The sequence below is a fragment of the Eucyclogobius newberryi genome, unplaced genomic scaffold, assembly GCF_026437365.1.
Source record: "Eucyclogobius newberryi isolate DKJ021-1_F unplaced genomic scaffold, fEucNew1.0.hap1 SCAF_17, whole genome shotgun sequence".
NCBI lineage: Eukaryota > Metazoa > Chordata > Actinopteri > Gobiiformes > Gobiidae > Eucyclogobius > Eucyclogobius newberryi.
Window position 1 is genome coordinate 23,820,613 of NW_027315801.1, and position 21,088 is coordinate 23,841,700.

General features: G+C 40.4%; 1 protein-coding gene across 3 annotated transcripts in view; it reads right to left on the reverse strand.

The window, feature by feature from the left end:
- Positions 1–21,088, reverse strand: part of plxna1a (plexin A1a) — a 354,584-nt gene that overhangs the window by 240,367 nt on the left and 93,129 nt on the right. For all 3 annotated transcript variants that reach the window (XM_072449536.1, XM_072449538.1, XM_072449537.1), the window contains exon 3: positions 20,358–20,540. In XM_072449536.1, coding sequence (XP_072305637.1) covers positions 20,358–20,540 — 183 coding nt within the window. The remainder of the gene's footprint in view (positions 1–20,357; positions 20,541–21,088) is intronic.

The window sequence follows — 21,088 nt, forward strand, 5'->3', positions numbered from 1 at the left end:
TAACTAGTGCTTTAGATAACACATAATCCTCTAGTGTTGCTTACCCATGTTACAGTATTGTGCTACTCTTTATGCAGTCAATCGTGGTGGATTCCCGTAATTGCCACAGAAGAACACAACTTGTATATTGATTTAACTTCTGGCAGCGTCACAGTCTCCAGCTCTGGCAGCTAATTTCCATCCACACCACTCAGCTTTTACCGTCTCTGGTCATTGGCATCTCACTGTACCATTTATTTAACATGCACTTGCCAGCAAAATGGATCCTTTAGTGTCTTGATAGCGCCAATCCTATAAAACTCAACATACAACATGCATTAAATATACGATTCATGACTTATTTAGGTGCAACTTCCTCCTTTGTCGAGCAAACCGAACAATGGAGCAAAAATCAAAGCCGAATAAACAAAACTAAAACCTTTATCTATCGGAGCACCCACAGCTCTTATCTGGCCTTATTATTCTGATACGATCCGGCAGTCTGCCTCGTCCCCAGTGCATTGTAATCTGCTGTAATCTGATGGATTAGTTTCTCCACTCTGGATCACTGAAGCATGATTCTAGTTCACAGATGTTGTTCAAGTCTGGCTGTTCACGCATCTCTTTGCTCTTTTGAGTGTGACAATGACCACAATGTTTTTAATTAATTCGATCATTGGTTTTAATCATTCAAAGACAAAACCCGACATGAATATTGGACTGTCAAAAAGTCCTGTCAAAACTGACATTCCATCTGAGGTAAATACTCTGTTTCTGGGACATAAAACACCAACAATAGATGGATACCCGTGAAATGTTATTGTGGCTGCAGCAAAAATTATAAGGAAATAAATGACAGGGACATAGCTAACTGACAAGGACTGAACTGAAATAACTTTGTGGTTTTGCCTTCTGGTCTTGTTCTGTTTGTGGTCGTTTTTAAATGTAAATCCTGTTTGAATAATTGATTTAAAACTTCTGATCTGATGTTTTAATGTTTTAATCTAAAGTGTGGGACAAACAAGCTTTATTAAACTTTATTTTGAAGAGATTTCAGTGGTAGACTTAGATTAGATTAAAAAAATTATAATAATAATACATTTAAATAGCCCCCATTTTAAAGAACTTATTTTACTACTATGAATGTGAATGTAGTATCTTATGATTCTGAACAACCACAGGCAACTTTGTGTTTTTGTTGTACTGATTTTTTCTTGATTTTAGTTTGACACATGGAGACAATGCAGCTGGAAAATGTTTTAAAACTGCCCTAAAATAGTCACGTTTTATTTTCCCACTCCATAAAAGACAAAGATCTCACCAAACGGACATGTGTGGACAGACAGTTTAAAAATACCCATGTAGCCTGTTCTGCCAGTTCCACTGAGCTATCCCATTCTTCATCATCAGAACATTATGTTTTTTGGGCCCGACAAACCCAACAACACAATGCACTTGGCCCGGGCCGGATCTGGCAGTACAAGTGAACGAACGGGGAACAAAATCACATCGTCACACGGCTCCAAGTCAAATCTGCCTCTAAAACATGTCGGGCCGGCTACCTCTGCTCTATTTTAACACAAGAGCAAAGAGCTACTCAGAGAAACGTGTCATTGTGGCAATGCAGGAAATATAACAGGAACAGCGCGCATTTAGGATTCACAGAGCGGTGTAATTGGGATGGTGAAAAAAAGGCAAAGTGCTGCTAATCTATGATGTGGAGATTTGAATGGCTGGAGAACTCGGATGACCATTTATACCTGGAAGCAAAAGCGTTTATGCAGGTATTCGGCTAAAAATATGGATGTAAATGTACAATGGAGTCCTTAAAAGTTTGGAGGATGCATAAACTGCGGTTAAATCTTCACAGCCACTCAAAGGAAATATGTTCAGGCTTTTTTTTTGTGCATATTCTTGTTGCTCAGAAACACTGGTTGGAGGATTGGTCAAATGCAGCACACAATAAAGCAACAAATCATGTTAAAAATTCCAGAAAGGAGGCTGGAGGGACGTAAACGAGCATTTTCATTGATTAACATTCATGACCGCCGGTTTAATCAAACTAATAATGTTAAATATATTAGTAAATGTCTTCATCTGAGTGATTTTCATTTGCCAAAACCACCTTGAGTTTTCATATTCAGTGATACAATGAGGCTAATCCCAGTTCCTCAATTGAAATCACATAATGTTCCACTTCACTTTTGCATCCACTGCAGAATTTCGAATGAATTTATTTGTAAAGGGTCTATATTTGCTTGTTTTAATATTGTGACTTTGTTCAAATCCAACTTTCAAGGAAAAGGCAAGCATGACTTCAAGAGTTGCCATTCAGATGTGCATTTACCGCGATCCGCACTTCTAACACAAAGAACCTCCTACATTCAATTCTCTTAATACAATATAGAACATCCTCCTTAAGGCTGCTGTAATTAAAAGGCTAAGAGGGCCGTCCACATTAAATATAAATTGAATCCTTTCAGAGTTGCGTCTCCAAACATGAGAAGAAGGAGCTGAAACGTAATACGCTGGCATTATGTTCCGCTGGGGAGAGCCTAACTCCATTAGTTGCCTTGTTACTGTCTCCTCCGCTCTGTTCTCCTTTCCTCTTCTCTTCTCTTCATCTTTTATTCTCTACTCTCCACTCATCCCTCCATTCATGCTCAGTCTTTGTCAGCTCCCCCACCGCACACACACACACACACACACACACACACACACATACACAAACACACAAAACCGCCACCGCACCCATCTGACACAGGCAACTCGCCAAAACGCTGTACACTTCAATTAGACCGGAGACCTTGGCCCCAAACACACTTGCTTTCAACCGGCTGGCTTTTTCTTTTCATTCCCCGTCCAATGGGAAGAAAAACGTACGATTGCAGACAGACAGGTATAGTGTGTACTTGGTGGCGTGTAATATGGAGGAGGCCCTTTGGAGCGTGTCCCGGAGTGTGACTTTGATATCAGTCGTGGTAATCTAAGCCATTCTCTCCGCCGCGTCCCCCCTGCACAATGGTGAGTGCGAGCAGAGGGGCCAGATGGCGAAACAACAACGCCGGGGCCTTATCACGCCGTATATACTGTGTCTGCTCTTGTGTAGTGTGCGTGTGCTTTCTGCGATGTCTGTGTGTCAGTCTTAATGCAGGTTTATCTGCGGATCGGCTTCCTCGCTCACCAAAAAACAGGTTTCCCTAATGCTAAAAGGTGTACGGGCACGGGTCCAAGTTGCGTCATGATATTAAACTAAATTGGATTACAGGGAGCTGGGTATTAGGCCAGGGGCAGCGTGAATAACGAGAAGGGAGATAATAACACAATAATAATGATGGAAAGTCCAGAAATGTTGATGTCCAAAAATATTTGTAGTTTAAAAATCAATGTGAAAAGTGAAACTATTTATTTGATTTGTGTTTTTGTAATTTAAAGGTGCTGCTTGTCTTCAAAGGGGTGTTTTTATTTTTTGTAATGTTTTGTCATTGTTTGATCTAGTTTAATAAAGGTTAATAAATAGAGCAAATCAATAAAAAAAAAAAAAAACACCTGTATTTAATTAAATGCAAATGCCCTACAGTGGAACATTTCAGACAGAATCCATATATCCAGGGAGACAAGCAAGTGTCAGAAACCCATTTTTTGGTTTGCATGTACTAAAGTAAAATCTGTTTTGTCCCAGTACATATATATTGTAAAAGCAGCTCAAAATGAGACCGCTGTGTGCTGTCTACATCTGCATTCTACTCTCATCCTGGTGAATATTTAGTGAGCAACACATGGGGACTGTTTAAAAGTTGTTTTCCACATTTTGAGACAGTAAAAATCAGGTTCAGTGTCTTTTACTAAAACAAACAAACAAACAAACACAAGCTCAACATATTTTGATATCTTCGATCATTCATTCCTCCACACTTGGTGCTCTTGCCACAGCTGGCCCGGGACAGCCTGACAGCGACATGGCTGCCACACACCACCACTCAATGAAGGTGGGTAACTTATCCCAAGCGCAACACGGCAAATACAATGGCCGAAGCTTGGATGGAACTCTCAGCTTTTTTTGATGCGTCGAGTTCAAAATATTCCAAAATAAACTCAATTCTAATTTCCTCGGTCCAAACTACTTGTCCAGCACTTGTACTTTTCCTAACACTCTCGAACACAACTCCAGCTCTTGCGCCCGATGCAAGGACAGTAACCACTCCACGCTCTATAGCCGTATGCTAATGTGATGCGGGCAGAATTGAGAGAACGGCTGAGGGTCAAGGAGACGTAATGAAATGGAAACAGTGGAAGGTTGAGAGGCGCGCGTCGGTGAGGAGGACATCACGCCATTGTCCTTGACGATGTTTATGATATTGATTGGCGCACCCTCTCCAGAGCGTCCTGATTTCTGATTCGCACACTCGTAAGCATTGTGATTGCGGTCGGACCTCTAATGTCTGAAGTGGCCCCTGCAATCAGGAGCGATGACCCTCCGATCCACGTCCACCCGCTGCCCCTCGTCAACACGTCGCGGCGCTTTGGAGATGCTTTCCGCGCTATAGAATGGTTATGACCGCATATAGTTTTAACTTTTGACAATGAGATCGAAAAGTGTCTTAAAAATGTCCCTCACGCAAAAACATTGAACCCATTAGATCTGAGTTAGTACCAAATAGGGATGTCGGGGTTATTCGGTTCATCGATTATCGCAATTATTTAGGTCGCAATATAATCGTAAGCACTAACAAATTATAATTGTGACTATTTTAGAAGGAAAATTAAAAGAAGTTTTAATGCAATCTATAGTTGAAAAAGTTTCATAAAGCTGGTCACAAACATGAGAAATAGTCATGTATTAGACGAGTCTCAGTAATAATCGTGAATAATTATTAAATGATGATGTTTTTCTCACAATAACCGTAACAGTAACATTTTAACTCCTTGTTACTAAACAAGGGCTGCAATGATTAATCTGAATAATTATGTCTTTTGTAAAGGGTTGTCAAAAGTATCAAAAATCTGATCGATACAAAACATTTGATCAAAATTATTCACTTGAGCAAGTACTGATTAAGAACAATCACATAAACAGGACGAAAAGTAACAGTTTTAGTGTTACCAGATCTAGTAGAATCTAAAAAGTGCGTGGTATGGACAGTTATATAGAGTATTGAGCGTGTTCCATTGAACATTGAAATTAATGGAGTTTGAAATGTTATGTATTATGAAAACACTTCTACTGTCATTGTTAACTGGACAAAAGAAAAGCCATTTCATCACAAAGAAAGTGACTTTATGATTTCAAAATGACCAAATGTAATAAACTGTATTGTTTCTGCAAATGTTTCTGATTTTTTTTTTTTAACACACTCTATCTAAAATTATTCTCTACCAACAAGTACAATTGTTTGTCCAGTCTACTAATGAAAACTGAAAAAATCACTGACTAGTCGATTACTAAAATTGTTGTTATTTGAGGCCGATACACGATCTCTCCGAGTGGACACAAATACTGTCATCAAACACAAATGGGGTTTCTGAATTTTGCACAGAATCAAATTATTAAAAATAATTGTGTTGAGAGTGAAAGGACAAAATCAAAAGGATAAAAAGAGTAGCCCAAAGAATAAACCAGAAAATAAAATGTCAGTCAGTTACGTCCACCTTAGTATCCGTCCCATCTGTCCCAATGTCTGATATATTTGTACACATTTAAGTTCAATGTAAAAGTCAGTATTTTCAATGTATAAAGGTATGTTTTACCATCTGACACTGTCCCACACATTACTCTTCAGGGCGGCTACAGAGTATTCCAAAGTAGGGCATTTCATAAGCGACAACACACTATATTACCAACCTCAATTCCATTCAATTACTGTGGTGCAGGTGGTTGGGGCGCATGCTCAAGCCCACGGGCCACTTCAGACCGTGTTTTGTCTCTCGTGCTAATCTCATGATCACATGGTGCCAAGTGCGGGGGTGTTCTTATATACATCTAAATTAGAGACTCGAGCAGGAGCGGATCCAGGCTGGCTCCGGATCAGCGAGATTACAAAGGGACCCACAATCTCTCCATTGGAGTGTTTGTATTCCACCGCGGCAGCTGGGGTTCTCCGACGCATCCTGTCCACCTGATCCCCGCAATCGAAGGCCTCGCACACCCACGAGCGAGAGAAAAACAAGGATGCGCGGGAGCGATCGGAGACAAGAGGAGGAGCGCAGAAGGAGAGCGAGGAGAGCGAGGAGAGGCAGCTGCAGCGTAAACCCGCAATCAACTGTTCCCCCAGATCGCCCCATCTGCCCGTTTGTTCTGCGCACACACAGTCGTAATGAAGCACATGGGCCCTCTGTGGCTCCGTCGCACACACATGGCACACTTCGCACTTTGGTGAATGAGGAGCAGTTGGACAATATCATTTATGCCATTTGTGTTTCATTATAGCAGTTCCGTCAGCTTGTTTTGTGTCAGATTTGTTGAAAAGTTGGGGGAACTATCGGGAAAATCTGTGTTCTGTTAGGTTCAATTGGGACTTAATCAAAACATTGCAGGGTATATACAGTTCAGTTATTTTTAAGTGCTGGTAGGAAGCATCTATTGCGCACACATACCTCATCATACCTGGGACTAAACTTTGACTAAAACAAGAACTAGACCAAGTCCATACCAAGATTTTACAACTATATTGATGGCACAGTGACTAAGACCTTCGCCTCACAGCCTAAATTTGATTCAACGACCAAATGGGAACTTCCTGCATGAAGTTTGCATGTTCGCCGCCTGCCAACTGTAGTTTCTCCCGCTTCCAAAAACACACGGGTCACGGTGGTCAATACTGGCGGTGAATAGTCGCAGCAGCTCGGTAATCTCCATCTGATCTGCATCATGTTGTTGTAGAACTTCTACAATGGCACTTTACCAGGAAGATGGATTGTTGGTGGAAGGAGACAGGATCGAGATCACTAAAAGCTAGCTAAGATGGAAAATGCATACAATGTCTTACATATCTATGGCATTTGATTAGGTTTAAAATGCTGTTCCTGATGTTTACCTTCTTAAAACATGAAAAACAGAACAAATTCAGCGCTTTCACAACTTTCAGAAGTGAGGACAGAGTTTATACTACTTTGACAATGTAAACTCTGCTAAGCTAACAAACATTAGCATGCTAACAGCGCACTTCCTGCTTCCTGGAGAGTAAAACGCTCTTTACTTTCATGCAGAGAGTACACAGTGGTCTCATTTTCACCCTGCTTTTGCAATACATCTGTAATATGGGCCAAACAACTTTATTACGTGACAAAAATCAGGTATAGCCTCTTTAAATAATAACCGCCGTATAAAACATATGACTGTTATTGGACTAGAGTACTTTAGCATACATTTCTTGGTAAAAATCACTAAACACGTCAATGTCATTTTCCATTGCATGCTATTGACGTTCGCGCTAAACAAAGCCGTTCCTTTTCAAACCAGCTGTTTCCCTGCAGCAAACAAACAGACAATGCTCATGTATGCAAAACCACGTTAGATATTTGTATCTAATGCCCAGTTGCATGCCAACCCTCACCCTTATCCAAACAGGAAGCACGTGTACGGGACAGTGGTGAATGAAACCGTTGAAACCAGCTAAAACCACTGTTAGAGCAAGCACAATATGTATCAGTGTGCGCCATGGCAGTTGTCGTCCAGATGTTGCGCAGCCGTTCTCTGGCGCTTTCTCTCTCCTTCCAGCCTGCCCGACACATGTGGTGATGTGGCGGGGGGCGAGGTGAGCCAGCAGTGCCACCTGACGCGGGTCATCACCGGCAGCTGTCCCATGCCGGCCCTACATCTCTACATCTCTCTATCCGTCCGCCTGTCTCGTCTGCTTGACCCTGTGGCGCTCTGAACAGGGACAATGACAGTGTGTGTGTGTGTGTGTGTGTGTGTGTGTGTGTGTGTGTGTGTGTGTGAGTGTGTGTGTGTGTGAGTGTGTGTGTGTGTGTGTATGTGTGTGTGTGTCTGGAGCAGTGACCCCGGGTGACCTGCCGCTGGGACGTCCTGCCTCACTCCGAGAACACACTGTAACCACAAGGCCGCATGGGGCAAGTGACATGTGCGGAGCTGTCAGTGTTCTACAGGTTGGGTTAGAAGAATCGGGAATAGGGAAACTGGTGGAAAATTGTTGCGTCAGAGTTGCCTCGACATCTTCCTGCACAAATTAGCTGTGATTCCTGCAATGTAAAGACAAATGATGGATGAATTCTGCCTCTTGATTAAGATGGAATACTTGGATATAGTAGGAAAAAGTGCTCGGATACGAATTAATGCTGGAATTTGTAGAGAAAGTTGATGATCCTTTGACCAAATATCAAGACAAAAAAGGATCTATAACAAAACTATGCAAGACCACATTGTAATATTTGAGAAACTATTATTTTTTTGTTGAAAATGACATTCTATTGTGTAAAAAAAGAGTATCTAATTACACTGCCTGTCAAAAAAAAAGTTGCTACTTGGATTAAACTAAGCAAATACAACAGCTGAGGGTGATGTTCTTTCAGCTGCAACACGGTATTTAAACTGTGGCTTCTCATTTCTGAAACAAGCATGTGGAAAGACAAATCCCGTGGTCATGGAAAAGATGTCTGTGTGTTTGAGAATCAGTCAAATCATTGGCATCAAGCAGAGAAAACATCTAAGGAGAAGCAGAAACTAATCTACTACAGATCTGAACCCCAGTGAGAGTCTCTGAGCTGGAGAAGGCTTTATGCAGTGTGCAACGTGACATTATTCAAACAATAATCTTCTTTAGGTGCATGATAAATCTTGAAATATTGCTTGATTAGCACCAAGTTCTTCTTCCAAATTTCCACTTATTAATTTCATGCATCCCTTTCAAGTGCACACATATGCCAGAGAAGACTTCCTGGAAGAGCGTGGAGCAGATGGAAAAGGTCACAAATATAAGTGGCTGCCAGAAATCCTCATTAATCCTATAGGAGCCACATGGATTAGCTGGAAAGACAATGAAGGTGATCTTTAATGCTAACTAAATACAAGATTTATGAGGAATGGCACTTCTTAGTTAATTAGCTTTGGCTTTGTGCACGTGGCATTATGGAAAAAAAAGGAAGTTTAGAGGTTTTTTGCGATGCTTTTGTGTACTTGACTTTCAGTGAATAATCCCCAAACCAATTAAGATCAAATTCAATATTAACGGTGAACATTTAAAAACTTTTACGCATATGTTGTGGCATATTATGAGTTGTCGTAATCACATACATCTTTAGACCCCGCTCACCCATCACTGTCTGTCAAGTGCGGGGCTTTCACTTCTCTATTCTCTTGAAGTGTTTTAATTAGCTTCAATAATACATGCGTTTGTCTTTGCATTCATGATGCGATACTTTAGACGGCGAAGAGCACAAATAAGCCCTTGATCGTCAGGAGAGTCGTGCTTGTGACCTTGCTCTAAGCCAGGAATATCACACCTAATTATACCTTCTTTTATTTTTTTATTTTAGCGCACAATCTTACCTTATTATGAATTTCTCTTATCCCATTTGACTTTATTTTCTCCGTTTATCTGAAATATGTTGCAATAGTGTAACCCACCACCCCGCTCATTGTCGTGAATACCAATACGTGCCCATGCAGTTGTTCTGTACAAATGATTAGCATCTGAAAGGCGGGCCGCTGTAGCTGTGATCTTTCCTTGTTGTCTCTTGACACACAGAAGCCTTCCCACTTATCAAAGATTCATTAGCGCACTAATATATCTATCCTGAGCTGGTTCACGTGGTCCGTCCATTAACTCTATACAGCTCCGCCGGGGACCGCTGCCATAATGCCCTGCTCAAGGACACAGGGGGCGGCACTCCGAAGCGATAGCACGCCTGGGAGTTGAACCCACAACCACACAACGAACATGAGCAGGAGTCTGTAATGAGAGAGAGTGTCTTATATGGGAAAAAAAAGACTACTTCAGGGGATTGTCTTGACTTTGAAGGTGCGCTCCTTTTTCTATGTTCTGTCCGTTTGTCTTTGGTTATTATAGGAGCGAGCGAGGGGGTTTGTGATGCAGATGAGGGGGGGGGGGGGGGGGGGCATTACAGAAGGACATGACAGTGAAACAAAGGATCTCATTCTGCCCTTCATACTGTACAGTGGACAAAAGACAGTGTTTGAGCGGTAAATTAAGCGTTTCTCAAATATTCTTCTGATGGTACGCAGATATTTCTTCAATTCTAGTGACCTATCAGCCTTTAGTGCCCAGAAAGACACCTCAAAAATAAAATGTGTGATTATATTATATTGTGTTTGCTCTTTCTTGAGTTAAAATTCTGTAACAAAGGTATATTCTTATTTGAAACTAGGTCCAGCCCTATTTTAGACCAGAAATAATCCTTTTAAAGACCCGATTTAGAACTGGTAGTTATCAGAAAGCCATATATTTTCTCTGGTGGTACTTGGTGAAAAGTTTGAGCTGTTATACTATATTATACCCTCACACATTCCTTTCTTAGATTGATAGTACATTTATTGCTTTTTACTTTGTCTCGATTTAGATACTAACTTTAGGCAATCATCCCTCTTTAAAGGTGCAATCTGTACATTTTCTTTTGGGGGCCCATCACCTGCTTGTTTAATGCCATACTGTGAAACTTTTCAGATAATGAAATGACAATTCGTGCACCTTTCTGCTTTTTCTCACTTCTCACGTGTATTAAACGCGTTCGTCAACCTTCTCTTGGGCATTACGTAAAAGCGATAAAAACTGCATTAAACCAAACAGGTTTTTTTCCTTCCATAACTCATTACAATGTAAGCAACAAGATAAAACACTGACACCTTATGATATGAACCCGAAGGCAGAAAAAATGTTGAAAAAACCCCAACAAAAGCAAGTATTCAAGACATGTCCAATAGCATACGCTGTCATCCATGCATCACACCGCACATACATTTTGTACATAATCCATCTTTTTTGTCACAAACCTCTGTTCTTCCATCTTGTACCACCCGTCTGACTGTGTCTCTCCTCCTCTGAAGCTCTGACAGAGATAGCACTGGAGTATTTGCAGGCTGACGTCCGCTAATGTACTAATGGATGGATTGGGGAGGACAGAGCGCCTCATCCGCACACAAAAACACACAACAATCAGGAGCCCGGATCTCCCCAGAGCTGGAACTGTGGGCACGGAGCCTACCTCAGCTGGGAACGCCAGAGCTCAAGGTGACATAGGAGTACAGAGACGGGGGGGGGGGGGGGGGGGGAGTCTGAGAGCCGGAGAAAGCACAATATTGGGGAGAATGGGAGGATAATTCACAGCGACACGAGCAGCGCTTACAGGGCTAATATTATGGGAGGGAGATTTACGCACTGGTGTGTCCTCAACAGGCTCTTGAAGCATGCATTAGAGAGGATCAGGGAAGAAAAACACTGCCACATGGAGATATGTGAGTTCAGAAACACAGCCTGATAGGAGGGGAGGCTGTAGTGCACTGTATAAAGTGGTGTGAGCAGAGTTTCTGGGGAAAAGTCGAGGTAAATTATGGTCATAATCTGTGTTTAAAAAAAGAAAATGCAGGAAAATGTATGGAAAGAAAGTGCAATGTGTGTGTTTTTCTTGTGGAATCTATTGTTTCTGGGGTGTGCAAGCTTGAAAGTAGCTGGTGGAAGTGGGTATCAGAAGTATCAGAAGTATCAGAAGTATCAGAAGTATATAATGTAGACAATTTAGTCATCTTGGATAAATTGATCAAATTGGCTTATATTGGCACTCATTTGCATACTGGCTATCATTCTTGAAGACATTTAGCTTTATTGGAACACTACAAAATGTGACTACAAAGCTCTCTCATGGATGTGCAGTGAAATATGGTTCTGGATAAGTTTGTTTCAATCTCAAATGATATAATTTAAGGAAAAGGATCTATATAAGCCTTACATATTGGCCAAAACTATCAGCAGAGCTTATCAACCAACTGTTGCTCTGGTTTTTAAACAATGAGTTATTTGAATTAATGGAGTCTGTGTGATGAAACTGTACAAGTGTCTCTTTTACCATAGATGCACAAACAAATGTGTGTTTGTTGTGCTTGTATAATGAAAATAAAGTTGAATTGAAGTTAAACAGAACTGAATCAGTATTTGTATCGACCATGATTAAGACTTAGTTTGGTAGGATAAAACCTGTAGGAAACATTTATCATAGTTTTATTTCCGTTAAGTTGCAGTTTGTGAAGACATTTTGAAAGTACAGGAAGTTGGGCTGAGTTCCAACACAGGATCCCTCTGTGATGTCATCAATGTGCGACATGCCATTGAAAACGCAGTCAGTTTACACCTTTCTGACAGTTTAAACAATAATTCAACAAAAAGAAGGCGTTATATGGTTTTATTGTTCGTCAAATCATAACTATGTCATTTGTATATTTATATTATATTTGTTTTCGGTAAGGTTGCTAGGTAATATTTGTGGAATTAACTGGTTAACTGCTCATGTCCAACCAGGAAGTAACATTATAAACTTTACAAAAATGGTCCAACTGGAGATAAATAGGCAAAATGTTGAATAAAATCAAAAAACTTATTGTGTTCACTATGTTTTAGTGAAATGTGTAGTCAAACCTTATTGTCCCCAAATTAGGGATGGATCAATAATCAATAATAATGCTTATCACAATAAAAAGGATAGACAATGCTCGTTCATTAATAAGAATTATACCACCAGATTGTGTAGAAAATGGTAACTTACCCATAATGTTCTCCTTTAGATCATGGCTGTTTTCATTTATAATCAAGCACAATACTATAGTAAAAAATGTATCTTATCTATAATATTCAAATTATAATAATCAATATCGCTGACATTTTACACCACCAGCAATTTAAATAACTATCATGATATTATCGTTATTTACAATTACATTGGCTATGATAACGTGACAAAACATTTCAATATTGCCCCTTATTTGCATGAATACTTTGTAATTGATTAACAACTTTAGCTTCAGTTCTAATAATGTTAAAGCACCTGATGATAAAACAGAACATAATATCATACTCTCTGTGACTGTTATGTCTCTAGTTACAGTGACAAAGTGCTGTGTGTTCTGGGAACTACAGACCATTATTTTCCAAACTTAATGTAATGTGATCAAGATTAAATCAGTGTTTTCAGGTGTTCTGCTCATCTGCTTGCGATGAGTTTTCATTTGCAATGTCAAAAAAACAAAAAACAAACTCGACTTCCCTCCACACAAAGCCGGCACAGACACCAGCAGCCGGGGATTATCCATCATTCCTCCGAACCCGCGCTTGTGCCATTTAACCAGCCCGAGCAGCCGATGCACTGCTTCCATCATCGACTGCCAGTCTAAATGCAGGCGCTAATTAGTATTCACATGCTAAATTAGCTCTCATCCCATGTTTTCTGATTAAGCTTAATCATTCTGACAGCTACTTTTAGCGCTAAGCATGCACAGCCAATATATGCAGACATTTGAAAGTCTAGGAAGACATCCAAAGCACTTTGATTCACAGAGAAGCCGGGTGCTGCTCGACGGGGCAAAACCTGCTGATTAGGTACGAGATATATTTCAGGCGAAAGCTACTCTCATACATTCTAATTTATTATGAAAACATATCTATATGTGCTTAACTGTTTTCTGACAATGGAAATATAAGGTAACTAAGTAACTTTTCTGGTGGATGGTCATTCATTTGCTTTTCTCTGGTTAGATATTATTAAATCCACGTTACAGGTCAGATCTGTGGAGAGAACGTATGTTTTTTTGGTTAGACATAACTGTAAATTGTGTGAGAAAAGTAAAAACCATTCCATTGCCAACCAACGAATCACATTTCAAATAACAAATGTATTCTGTTGGAGATATCTGTTTTAACACGTGCTTTGAATGACTTTGAGCAAATATAAACAGTATCAATAAGTTCAAACAGGAAAAGTGAATTGGTGGAATGACACATGTCTCCTGGATTGACACATGTCTCCTGCTCCGCTGACATGGCTAAAATAATGCCAGCTCATTAATCGTTCAATCCTGCAGTGATGTTAGCAACTAAGCACTATAAACTGCTTTTATTGAAGTTGAATAAAAACCTATCATCATTACCGTCATGCTAAAGTGCTTTTCATATCATTAAAAAACATATTTCATAACGATTATGGAGCAGAACCATCATTTCCTTCCCTTGCCACCACCAGTGACGACTTTGGGAAATACTTTCTCAAACAAATCCATCATAAATCCCTGTATAATATATTTTGTGTCTTTCTGAACAGTCAATATACTTTAGTGAAAAAGCAAAAAAGTTTATATATGCACAAATCTATCCATTGCACGTCACTCATTTGTCCGTTTCCACAAAAAAAAAGACAAAAAAGGAAATTTAACACCTCCACACTTTACTGACAGTATAGCTCAAATCTCACAGGTTTAGGCTGCAAGCTGGATAAATGAACTATGTGTCCGGCTCCACACCTCCAGAAACCCCCAGAATTCTGCCCATGTTCTCGTGTATCTCTTTATCTGGGGAATGGAGTGCAGGAGTCGTGTCAATCAAGCGCTTGGCACAGTTACCTAGCCAGCTCTATACTGCGATCGCTGCTGTCACTCAGGCTATCTTCGAGATGGAAAGGAAAGGCAAAAGTAATTGGATTTGCTGCTAGCAGGGAAATGATGAAATGACAGGAAATGTGTCCGTTAGCCGCGCACCTCTAAACTGCGCCGCTCTGTTGGTCTGAGGGCGTTTTGTTTCATTGTACTCCAGACTGAGGAGAGCTGCTGTCACTGACGGAGCAAAAACAATTGAGGAATGAAAAGATTTGCAGGTTTTCAGAAATGAGCTAAGGGGCCTGGGATGTTATGGTATTTGGCAAAGTGTATTAGCATTCACAATATGTCCACATAGACTTTCCTCAAAAAGCTGAAGTAGCATTTTTACATTCTGAATATACCGGATTTGATTTGTTGACTTTGTGTGAAAAACGAGAAAGTTCTGCCACATAATTTAGGATTCAGACCGAAGGATTTACATACTATGCATCTAGACCAAACAAAAAGCAAGATCATTGAAATTAATGACATTCCAGGCCAATCGATCTCCATGGAAACAAGCAGCAGATCTAGAAATGTCACATAGTACAACTTTAACATTTCCATGGAAGTATGAATCACTTTAGCTCATTTTGGCAATTACTTTTAGCGTGCATCCACCCAATGGTTTGTGGCTCTACGAAATGATGTTCATAATCTTTCATTCATAAAATGTACATTTTCAAAAGAGTCGTTCCAGAGCATTCTTTATTTTATCTGCTGCATCCTGTCTCAGTTCTTAGTTCTCTGCACCATGTGTTCTATTTCCTGTTATTACTCCAGAATAAAGATTTCATTCAACCTCACGTTCATCTCATTGTTCATTGTTTTATGTTGCACCCAATCATCAAAGCAAGTTCTTATGTTCATGCATTGCTTTAGTTGTGCAGGAATATAAATTAATGGGGTCTAAAAAGTTTTTGTAAAAAGTTGTTATATGATATGACATTGGGATGCTCAAATGCAAATAAAAGATGTGGAACCATTGCACATATGTGCCACATATGTACACAAGTAAAGTGCTGGACGCACACTTTTATGTCTGTGACATGAAAGACATCTTTGGACTCCATCTTCCTCATTATATACAGTCTCATGTCCACCAATTTATCTGTGCTACTATACAAAAAGGCATTTAGCATGCTAGTTCCCTAGCAACAGTTATGGTGTTTCCATTAGTATGTTTCCTTTCATTTCTGTCTCCCAGCAGGAGGGACCGCACTGCACTCGTTAGAATGGGAATAACAGTCTTTACAGGCAGGACACGCCTTCACTTCCGCTGCTCAACACTCGCAACAGCAATTTACATTTATCTGAGAAAAACAAAATAAAAAAACTGAATCTGAATATGTCTCTGATGAGTATGCACTCATAAATCATCCATGTATGTTAATTACACAGTTTAGCGCATCTATGGTGTGATTGTGATTTAAATAAGTATATGGAACAAGTAAATACGAAGACGCTCTAATGTTGGTTAATTGGTGAAAGTAAATGACCTATACATTAAGTGAATGTAGTGATATATGCACATCAGGCCTTAGTGCTGGAAGAGAGGATATGACCATGATCTGTATGACCAGAAGTAAAGACAAATGAATGAATACAGTTTTCCCAATGCAATTCAAATGAGTCCCTAGCAACAGCTACTTTCTGTCTAAATTGCAGCCTTGAACACCATCACTGTGCTGCCCCATAGCTCCACATCCCTCTGTTGTGCACTTCAAACAACCTGGCTCGGCGGTGATCTCGGATTTAGCCACCAGCAAAGGTCAGTCTGCGTCGCTCCTCACAAATTGAGCCTTGATTGTATCGTGAGGCCTTTAATAAACTGCCCTACGAAGTGACATATTACACTAATGAATTCTGCCCCAGTACACAAAGTAAATCAAACTCTAGCATATTCCTCCATTTGTACACCCTCGGTCAAATGCTGAAATGTCATAAATCATGCAAGGGACGTTTAGCAAATAAATAGTGGTTTGTCAGTGAAATGATTGTGATTGGTGATGTTGAGAGACACACACATGAAAGTAGTCCAATCGTTCAATGGACTGCCCGGGCTTAAGATTTACACAGGTGATTATATATTCATAGATCGATCAATAGCTGGAGTCTATAGCAGTGAGACATGTGGAAAACACGGCCACGCGTTTAGTAGCAGGGCCATTGTTGGAATTTTAATGAGTGGGACGTCGATATGGGAGCTTTACATATCATTAAGCCAGGATGCACACTTTAACTCCCAATGAATAGTAATAAAAGTACACTGGCTATGACCACCATCTGCCCAGGCGGGAGGTCCACTCTTCTAGGTGGACGATTCGTTTGTCTGGTCATTCTTTAATGGAGCGTTTATTAAGCTTTCGGAACGCTGTACACCATAGGGTGCTCGGATACCTGTTCATGCTGAGTTCTCTTAAATTAATTTAAAAAAATGTATATATATATATATATATATATAGCCACAGTGCAGCGTGGAGGGACATAGCTCCAAATCCTGAGCAATAGGCTTGGTCAACAATACCTTGGCTGGAGGATTTTGCCGACATCTTTAGGGTAACTTCCTTATTCCCTTTAGCTCTACTGACTCAATAAAAACACAATAAAAATACTACTTAGCTTATAAGATTTCAATCATCCTATGATTATGAATATGAATGATTTTTCTTGTTTATATCCCATTTAGCCACAACTGTATAGCTAGCATGCATTTCGCTCAGAGAACTTGACGCAATAAAATCGATATCAAATCCAGACCTTGCCGTCTCCCAACTGCCAATAACTGAAGCTGTGATTTACAGTAATTGTTGTGCTGTCGCGCCATGTCTCTGCTCACACATTCCAGCTGCATTGATCGACCGGACACCCCTGCCTCCTCCTCACCGTCCCTCCCCACCCGAGCGCACAGGAAGACCAGGAAGACCGCGCACCCCGGAGGGAAATGGGATTCCGATAGTCCAAGATATCATCCAGGATCTGCTGACCTCGCGCGCAAATCAGCCCGTCTACATGCACGCCACAGCGGGGTCACCAGCAAGGTCCAGCGGGCCAGGTTTCAGCCGACAATGCAGAACGTTAGCGGGGGTAGCTGTGTAAGGACCCAGGAGTGTTAGCAGGTTGTTAGCGTGGCTCGTATAAAAGGAGCTGACGGCACAGAGGCATTACTGGTGTGCTTATTACACAGGCAATGGGGTCACACGCAGAGAGGGAAATGAGTAGTTCATACAGAAGTGTAGTTTCTAACTGCAAATATATATTGGCTATAGCCACTTTCTATAATCTGTGAAGTATAGAAAAGCTACACTGTGATTCAATATGTAATGTGTTGTGCACTTTTGTTAAAATTATAGCTTTAGAGCATGTGAGTTCTGACAAGCGTTACGATCTATGTCTTTAAAGTGCACAATGTAACAAAACAAATATAAGAATCACATGCATTTCAGAACATGTACAGTGTGTAGAGAAGTAAACTACAAGCTTAGCGGGTTCTACTCACAACAAGACAGGATATTTTGTTTACAGAGAAAATAATGTTCCTTAAATAATGTTAAAATGTTTGTCATTTGCTTATTGCGATACTTCAAATAGCAAAATCAACTCGATCGATCTTACAACCCAAGTATTTGTTTTACCTTTTGCGGCAAGTCCAATGGCCTGGACCAACTTATTTGTATACCACACACATGTCCTATTTTAGCCAGTCTTATTAAAAATGTATTAGACCGTGCTTTTTCAGGTGAAAAACTATCTCGTCACCAGATGTTGGTAAAAGCCTTTCCTCAAAACAACTTTTCAATGTTAACTCAGTGCTTACTTTATGGATCACAAGCTCGGTTTGTGCTGCTTCCCTTAGAAACAAACATTAATATGAGAAGAATGCTAGCTTTTCAAGTCTACAATGTGATAATGTCATATTCCCAAATGGAACAACTTTGCTTTGCCTAGTTTGTTTACCACTCACCTAAGTCAAAGAGAAAAATCTTTCAAATTGAATTAGCATTCATGTTCTTATCAGTAGAAGCAGGTGTCCAGACAGACTTTCTTACATTGGAAAACTATAATCAACCATGAATTATGATGAATAAAAAAGCTGCTTTCCTTTCTTTTCATAACATTAGCATACAAAGTTGGTAAATTAATTTTGGTTTGGCCATATAGACTCGAAAGATTGATTCGTTGTGCATATATAAACCCTGACAAGTCCAGTTAGAATCCCTAACTCAATTACCAACACGGTGCGACATAAACATATTGATTGAGTAGCCCGGCTTTAAAACAGTCCCACATTACTCTGTCAAGCTTTCATCCAAACTGCAGCTGTCGAAAACGAAAAAAAAAGAAGAAAAAAACATAAAACAAATCTGACAGGAAGCGAGACGTAAACACAAAAGCTGCTTCACTGACACAAGTCGAGACAACTTAAAAGCACCGCACGATATTCGGCAAAACAAGTTAATGCTAAACAGAGCCGACAGTGACACGTGGAGCTCGGTTATTCCGTGCCGCTAGCTGTCTCCAACGCACCAAGCCAACCTCGACCCCGGGCAGAAGCATTAGCATTTTACTCGACGGCGGCAAGAAGAGAGGAATTTTCATTACCCTGATCCGAACAGCAAAGATATGTTCATCCGAGTCTAGTGTTTATGATAACAAACATTAATTTAAGAAAAGAAAATGAAAAGCTTGGAGTCGCTGATGGGAAAAGACAGCGTAGCATCCGAATTGCGAGCTCTGTAATTACATCTCATCTTTCGTATAAAGGAACTGGAAAAAAGCAATAAGAACAGAGTGGGAATCCGTAAATACGTCTATGCGCAAGTTCTATCCAACGCCTTTAGATCTTCAGAATCAGAGTCTTGTAATAAAATATGGCTACAAAACATTGCTTTTCCCAGTTTTGTTGTCGCTCATGATGTCGGATCTGATGATAAAGTAATAATATAGTTTGTCTACCCATTCACAATTAGCATTCTTTTTACGTCTGAGAGATAGTTAATACAAGTAGGTGTTTTTTTAGCCCATTGCATTGGACATTGTTTGCATAATTGTGTTTATGTACTTTACTATTCCTAAACTCTTGTCAAGCTTTTGACTTAACCACCCTGCAACTGATTTAACAGCTTGTTTATCCACCCAAACTCCTTATCTTAAGCTGCCCTCTAAGCGATAACCTTGACACCAACAAACTCCTGTCTGCAGAGAAAGGCATCTTCATTCCATTCCTCACTATACACCTCGCAATGGCGTATATATCGATGTCTTGAACACACAGGAATGCAGATGTAATAAGGAGACGCAACAATGCAATAAGACCTTTGATGACTAATCCATTTGACAGCATTGTCAGAACCAATAACAATTAGAGAGGCATGCGGACTGACAGTAAACTGCTGCAAACTCTATGTACTTCGATGTACCATAGATAAAACGACTGCTACGTACAGCTTCAAATCACTTTCAATTTGTATTAGGCACCGACAGTAAACAGGAGCGGAGACGGTTAGCATTAGATTGCAGAGAGATTGAGGAAAGAGTTGGTTTCCCAGGGCATTGCAACGGCACAAAGTTCTCATTGAAAAATATGCTGAACCAAATCCATTTGCTTTAAAACGTAACATTAGTCTGGAACACCATCCCCGTGGTGAGTCGGTCGATTCCAAACCACTTTTATACTCTCCTTTTTACTGTTAAGCAGGTTGTCCAAGCCAAAACAGACACCGAAATATAGTCCACAAGCGAAAAGGTGCGACACACATCTCGCAGAAACACGTAAAGGTCGTCCTACCTTTCGAATGCGTCCACTCCGGGTGCCGGTGAAGGCCACGGTGTGTCCGCGGTAGTCGTACGCGGCTATAGAAGTCATGCCATCCTCTTTGTCCACATACAAAGGAATGCCCTCGATGGCCGAGGTGCCCCCCAGAGGCTGGTTGAAGTCCTGGCCGCAGAAGTTGTCGTCGATCTGCAAAGGCTGCGAAAAGAGAAGACAGGTTGATTCAGCCGTCTAGAAATGTTCTGAAATTGTCGTCGAGCTTAACAAAGCAGCAATGGCAATGGTGGAGTCACAGTGGAATGAGAATAAATACATCAAAATACTTGCTTCTCACTTGCAAGAAATGTTGACTTGATTGCCACACCAAGGAATGGGCACGATACTTGATCAAAACATGTACAATAGGCTCCTCCCCTCAGTGGGACTTAATAATCAGGCTGCCCAGGGACTAAAGGTGGAAATTAGCATGTCGTTGTGTACGGGGGAAATCTGAACTATTGATAGGGATAAGATAACTCCTAATCAGAAAGCCGAAACAGACATCATTACGATATTGCCCATTCAAGAGCTAAAATATTTACTTTGTAATTGTTAATCGCAACGACTCTTTCCAATCTTGTCAACATAAACAGTGAACGCAGCTAAGAGAAGATTCTTTCTTAGTTTTTGTTGAACGCTACCGTATAAAAGAGTTTTAAAGCACTGTAATGATCCTGACTGATTACGTAATATAAAGCTATAGAACT